The sequence below is a fragment of the Malus sylvestris genome, chromosome 13, assembly GCF_916048215.2.
Source record: "Malus sylvestris chromosome 13, drMalSylv7.2, whole genome shotgun sequence".
Lineage (NCBI taxonomy): Eukaryota > Viridiplantae > Streptophyta > Magnoliopsida > Rosales > Rosaceae > Malus > Malus sylvestris.
In genome coordinates, this window is record NC_062272.1 from 38835354 (window position 1) to 38841448 (window position 6095).

The window sequence follows — 6095 nt, forward strand, 5'->3', positions numbered from 1 at the left end:
ATGTGATTCTCTTACTTATATGATTACCTTGAATGTGATTTGGAGCGACTTCCTAAATCTCATTCATACTCTGATCAGAGATTCTTAATCATATCATAGAGTATTCTCCCTCAAACGGTTTGAAGGTTAAAGATCCCTTGTTGTGCATTCACTTGCCTCCATAGCTAAGTGGCTTAACCCCAACTATGTCGTGGACACCCTTTGATGGAGTGACTTTAACATAGTCAAAGATCAAGGACCTAACCATAAGACAACTATGATGCCTTAGGTCAAATGACTACTTTGCATTATCCCAACCATGAGTTCTCATGTGACATGAGTATGAGAACTCCTTGTTGATCGTTTTTAGTGGACTCATTCTCTATTGAGCACCTACATGCTTGTCTTGGTGTCAGTCACACCAATGACTCAAGACCAGTCACTCTCCCTAATTGAAGACATAACACATACTGATCTTAACAGACTGTCAATGCCCAATTGGCAATCCTTTGATCAGGAATGTTTAGGATATGTATGTGGCCTCAAGAATATAACTTCTTTAGATCACATTCTCCCAATTACATATTCCTTGGACTTATCGTTTAAGCATATATATGAGACGATTTTAAACAATATTTTTTGTCCTTTATATTAAACTTGATTAGTTTAACATGTGAAATATCCGTAAAGTATCATCATATGATTGGTTTTAGGGCACATTTCCAACAAAAAAAAATGGTTGAGAAGATCTTCTCCCTCTGTCTCCCAAACCCGCAACCACTCTCTCCTACCCACCACATCAACATCTCTTTCCTATGTGAAATTAGCATAATTAAGCAGTAAAAACCAAAATTCAAGAACAAATCAACAAGCATTTGACAAGAAGACAATGACAGGGATTGCAATTGCATCAAGCAACGACGACAAAGACAGGAACTATGGCTACAGTTGCAAAGCCACTAAGGGATCAGAATGATCCTGGGCCCATCCGGCCTTACTACCATAACAAATTATGTTGTTGCAGGCCATACCTCATTTTTCTCGTCATCCCTCCTATTGCGGTGCAGTATTCAATTCCCCTTCTTATTCTATTAACTTTTATTTGGTAACCTTTAAAAAAAAAAAAAAAAAAAAAGTGGTTATCGACCTTATATTCGGATTTTCTTGGTTTCTGCAATGTTTTTAGTTCTCCCTTTTCAATTTAGGTCTTTCAATTTTTATGCAAATTCTCTAATTTCTATTGTTTTGAGTTCAAATTACCTATGTATGTGTAGGCCGTCCCACACATAAAAATCTTAGCTTCGTCGTTGGGTGCAGTAGGCAGCTGGCTTCATTGTCGTCAACGTCGTCTCCCAGCTTCGACGACTTGTCGTCGTGTTCGCTTTGGGCGTTCATGATTTCTGTTTGTTAATCGTCAACCAAAACAGAAACGCACTGAGATTCTAGGCATTTGGAGCTTCTTCGCATATCACAGAAATTCCAGGGCTTTGAATTTTCTTCTGATCTGGTTCATCAGGTCTGGGTTGGGATGGTGGGATGGCAGGGGTAGGGCTGGGGCGGTGAAGGATTTTGGGAAGGGATGTGCTGGGTTTCTGCTGAAGGGCGTAGCATGAGGGATAAAATAGTGGATTCCCTTTTTTTTTCTTTTTTTATAATTTGGAGTGATATTTTTACATAATTAATCTTTTCTTTTTCTTTTTCTTTTTTTTGTCGAAATTTTATTTACTTTTGTTCACACAGCACAAATATATGTCCCCTACACTTTTCACATCATCATCTAACAGTCAATTAATAGATTGACCAACCGAGATCCTACACTGAGACGAATTCATGATCTTACACTGAAACGAATTCATAAGTTAACGAATGACAAGACAAAGTTCAAAAGAACAAGGTATAATAGTCGCTGCTTTACTTATCACCCACCCAGTCAGTTTCTCAACTCACCCACCCCCCGGCGCCACCAACACCAACAGAAATGTCTCAACTCAAATCAATATTTTGTCAATGTCGTCCAAGAAACGTAATTTGAACATAGAAAAACAAACACGATGCAATTGCAATTCAAGTGATCCTAAATTCAACAATTGTTGCTATTCAACTAATTCTAACTTCTGAATTCCACGGAGCTCTAGTAAACCTTCCTGGGTTACCAAGAATTCAATGTAATGCAACGAGAAACAATTTTCACGCTCCCATTTTCTTCTCATGCACACCCGTCCAGTCCGCCTTGGGAACCACGAGAGTAGTGCAAAAGGAGAAACCAGAAGGGAGTAGGATCCGAAGATCCGATGTCAGAATTATTACCCTAATGCAATGCCATTTAAATTCACACGCCAAAAGCAATCGGATATTAAAATGCAAAGTAAACGAAGTGAAACTAACTAATTGTAAGGCCGAGGACGAATCCAACCAAAACTGGAGAATGAAGGTAAAATAGTTCATATTTTTTGGATCCATTTCTTGCTGGTAAAAATGACAAGCAGACGCAGCACACAAGTGATGCTGCAGCAGATGTCATCACACACAACCCCATCCCATTCCCTTATTCAAACCCCAAGGTCTTCCACTTAGACCCAAATCATCCCTTTCCTTCATCACATACCCTCCAAAACCCGCCAACACACTCCTACTAAAATTTAAAAACCTAAAAATTCTACAACATTTCATCAGAATGTAAAAAATAAAAATAAAAAATTAAAAAACAACTCTTCGTCCAGATATAATTGTTTTTTTCCTCATTTCTTGTCTCATTGACAATCCCTCTTCAGTACCTGTAGTGAGCTGGCTTGTATGGACCCTCGACCGGCACACTGATGTAGTCAGCTTGTTCCTTGCTGAGCTTGGTGAGCTTAGCTCCAAGCTTTCCAAGATGAAGGGCAGCAACCTTCTCGTCAAGGTGCTTAGGCAAGACATACACCTTCTTCTCGTACTTGCCAGACTTCCTTTCGTTCCACAACTCAAGCTGAGCAATCACTTGGTTGGTGAAAGAGCAGGACATCACAAAGCTGGGGTGTCCAGTGGCACATCCCAAGTTCATGAGACGGCCCTCAGCCAACACAATGATGCCAGTGTTGGTCTCTGGGAAGACCCACCTGTCAGTTTGAGGCTTAATGGTGATGCGCTTCACTCCGGGGTATGTCTCAAGACCGTGCATGTCAATCTCATTGTCAAAGTGACCAATGTTGCAAACAATGGCATTGTTCTTCATCTTCCTCATGTGGTCAACCATGATGATGTCCTTGTTACCGGTGGTGGTAACAAAGATATCAGCCTCAGAGACAACATCCTCAAGAGGAAGAACCTGAAGGCCTTCCATAAGAGCCTGGAGGGCACAAATTGGATCGATCTCAGTCACAATCACACGAGATCCTGCTTGCTTGAGGGCAGCAGCACAACCCTTTCCAACATCTCCGTATCCACAGACAACGGAAACCTTTCCGGCAATCATGACATCCGTGGCCCTCATCAAACCATCAGGGAGAGAGTGACGGCATCCGTACAAGTTGTCAAACTGTTATGCACAGAACAAAACCACAAGAAGTATTCAATTGTTGAAATTGTCAAGCAATCAAGCATTTACATGAAGCTGGTTCATTGAAACCAGACACAATAAGACAAATTTCTTACTTCCAAGTTAATTGCATTGTTCAGAAACAACAAACACAAATAATCAAGCTAATCAAAGCAGCATTCCTACTTCCTACTTCACTTAATTCACTAAGTAATCATATAATCATGGATCTACTGAGATCTAAGGCAAAACACAGATAAAATTTACACATAAAAGCAAAAACCCATCAGATCCAAATCAGCAATGCACAAATCCATGATCACCGAAAAAATCAGATCTAAATAATATTGCAGAATTGATAGCCAAATCACAGTTCCAAGACACACATACCTTGCTTTTTGTAACAGAATCATTGACATTAATGGCAGGGAACAACAGAGCGCCGCTAGCCTGCATCTGATACAACCTCTTGACGCCGGTTGTGGTCTCCTCCGAAACTCCGACCAACCTGTCCTTCATCTTGTGGTACCTCTTGGGGTCGGTCTTCAAGCCATCTCTGATGATGGTCAGAACCAGCTGGAACTCCTGGTTATCGGTGGAAGATGGGTCGGGGAGGGTACCGGACTTCTCGAACTCCTCCTCAGCCTTGACTCCCTCGTGGATCAAGAGGGTGGCGTCACCGCCGTCGTCGACGATCAGATCGGGTCCGCCACCGGGGCCCCAGTCGAGGGCGCGCTCGGTGCACCACCAGTACTCCTGGAGGGTCTCGCCCTTCCAGGCGAAGACGGCGGCGCTATCGCGGGCGATGGCGGCGGCAGCGTGGTCCTGGGTGGAGAAAATGTTGCAGGAGCACCAGCGGACCTCGGCGCCGAGGGCGGTAAGGGTTTCAATAAGGACGGCGGTTTGGATGGTCATGTGGAGGGAACCGGTGATGCGGGCCCCCTTTAAGGGTTGGGAGGGTCCGAATTCGGTGCGGCAGGAGATGAGGCCGGGCATTTCGACCTCAGCGAGCTCGATCTCGAGGCGGCCGAAGTCGGCCTGGGACATGTCCTTGACCTTGTACTCGCGGCCGCTGCTACTTTTCTCGACGGAGAGAGCCATTGTTGGTGGGTGGGGGTGGTGGAGACTGGTGGTAATCTCTCTCACACTCACACTGCAAAAAGTAGGGTTTGTTTTTGCGAGGGAGGGATTAGAGCGAGGGTAGAGTGAGAGAGTGAGGGGTTATAAATAGGGAGGGAGCGTGAGATGGACGGTGGTGATTTCGTGGTGGGAGGAGTTGGTGGATCTGGTAAATGAGAGCGAAACGAAATTTGGCGTAGTAGACGGAAGCTGATGCGGGACCCAGCCTTTGTGGGACGTGGTTCTCTTTGGATGATCATTCATCGATGGCAGATAAGGGTCCGAGCTACGTGACACGTGGTCCAGTGTGGGTTGGTGAACGATTGTATACCGTGGAATGCCTTGCACTCAACTGTTGTTTGATGAAATGTTGGATCTCCTCATTCCTCAATTAAAATGATGATGATGTAGAGGACAGACTGACAATGATAGTGCAGTAAATACTTGTTTTTGGGGGGTAATTATCATAATTTAATGAAGAAAGAAGATATATAATTGTAAAAGTGGTGAGTATGAAAAATAGTGTAAAGCGTTAGATAAATTTTAATGTAAAAATGCTACAGCTGTGATAATGATAAAAATAGACATGTGTGACTGATGATGAAGACGACGGTGGCGAGAGCAATAGTTATGGGCCATACCCCTTCCTTTTACCTTCACAAACTACTTGATTTGAACGTATATATCAATGTATTATGGTACGTACGTTCAAGTACTTATGAAACTAAATCTTTGACCACTCATGTATAATGGCCCTCCTTTCGCAACACGCACAATACTACCAATTTGGAGAGAAATTTATTGTGGTAGCAGAAGTCTCTTTTCTTAAGGCTTGTAAAATTTGTACCTACAAAACAATTAACACCTTTGATCAAAGCTAAAACCATACGCGTCCACGAGGTGTTGGGCGGGGGAGGGGGAGCGCTAATGGATCTACAATTCTTGAGTCAATAAATCTGAAAAGATTGAGTGTTTAGAGCTTAAGTGCGTACAAGAAACTGGTAGAAATGAGGTATTTATAGAGAGATGGCCGAACCTGGTGTATGGTTTGACCTACACATGACGGCTTCCGATTGGCTAAGTTGAGTCATCTGTGGGATGAATGAGGAAAGAATATTATATATTAATTAGGAGATAATATACTGGGATGATGGTGTAAGTATCCTTGATTGATTGTATGAGGATTCCTTACTTGTTCGAGTTGATCTTCAATTAGGAATGCATTAAAAATAGGATTTGGTGATTAATCTTATCTTTAATGCCTTTGACTTTTCCATGCCACGAGCAAATAAGCTTGGTGGTGTTGTAGGCAGCTACTCAAGTATCTAGGGATGTTGAGCTGTGTGAGGTAATATTTGTGGGCCCTGTATTTAATAAGGGCAATCTTGTCTTCTTTGTCACAGCCAGTCCCGGGATTTTATTTATCGAGGACGTGAAATGACAGGATTGCCCTTAGCGGTTACTAAGGTATGTGTGTGTGACA

The 6095-nt window shown here is 42.8% G+C and overlaps 1 protein-coding gene across 1 annotated transcript; it reads right to left on the minus strand.

Annotated features, from left to right (window-relative positions):
- Positions 1-2405: 2405 nt before the first annotated feature.
- On the minus strand, positions 2406-4705 carry LOC126596369 (adenosylhomocysteinase). The gene is made up of 2 exons (XM_050262931.1): positions 3884-4705; positions 2406-3493 (listed from the first exon to the last, which is right to left on the minus strand). The coding sequence occupies exons 1-2, from the start codon at positions 4592-4594 to the stop codon at positions 2747-2749; spliced, it is 1458 nt and encodes a 485-aa protein (XP_050118888.1). The 5' UTR covers positions 4595-4705; the 3' UTR covers positions 2406-2746.
- Between the last annotated feature and the right edge of the window lie 1390 nt (positions 4706-6095).

Excerpts from the sequence above, each read along its gene's own strand:
- LOC126596369 (XM_050262931.1), bottom strand. The coding sequence starts at position 4,594 with ATGGCTCTCTCCGTCGAGAAAAGTAGCAGCGGCCGCGAGTACAAGGTC. Across the intron at positions 3,494-3,883 it reads ATTCTGTTACAAAAAGCAAG|TTTGACAACTTGTACGGATG; the intron begins GTATGTGTGTCT and ends TGTGCATAACAG.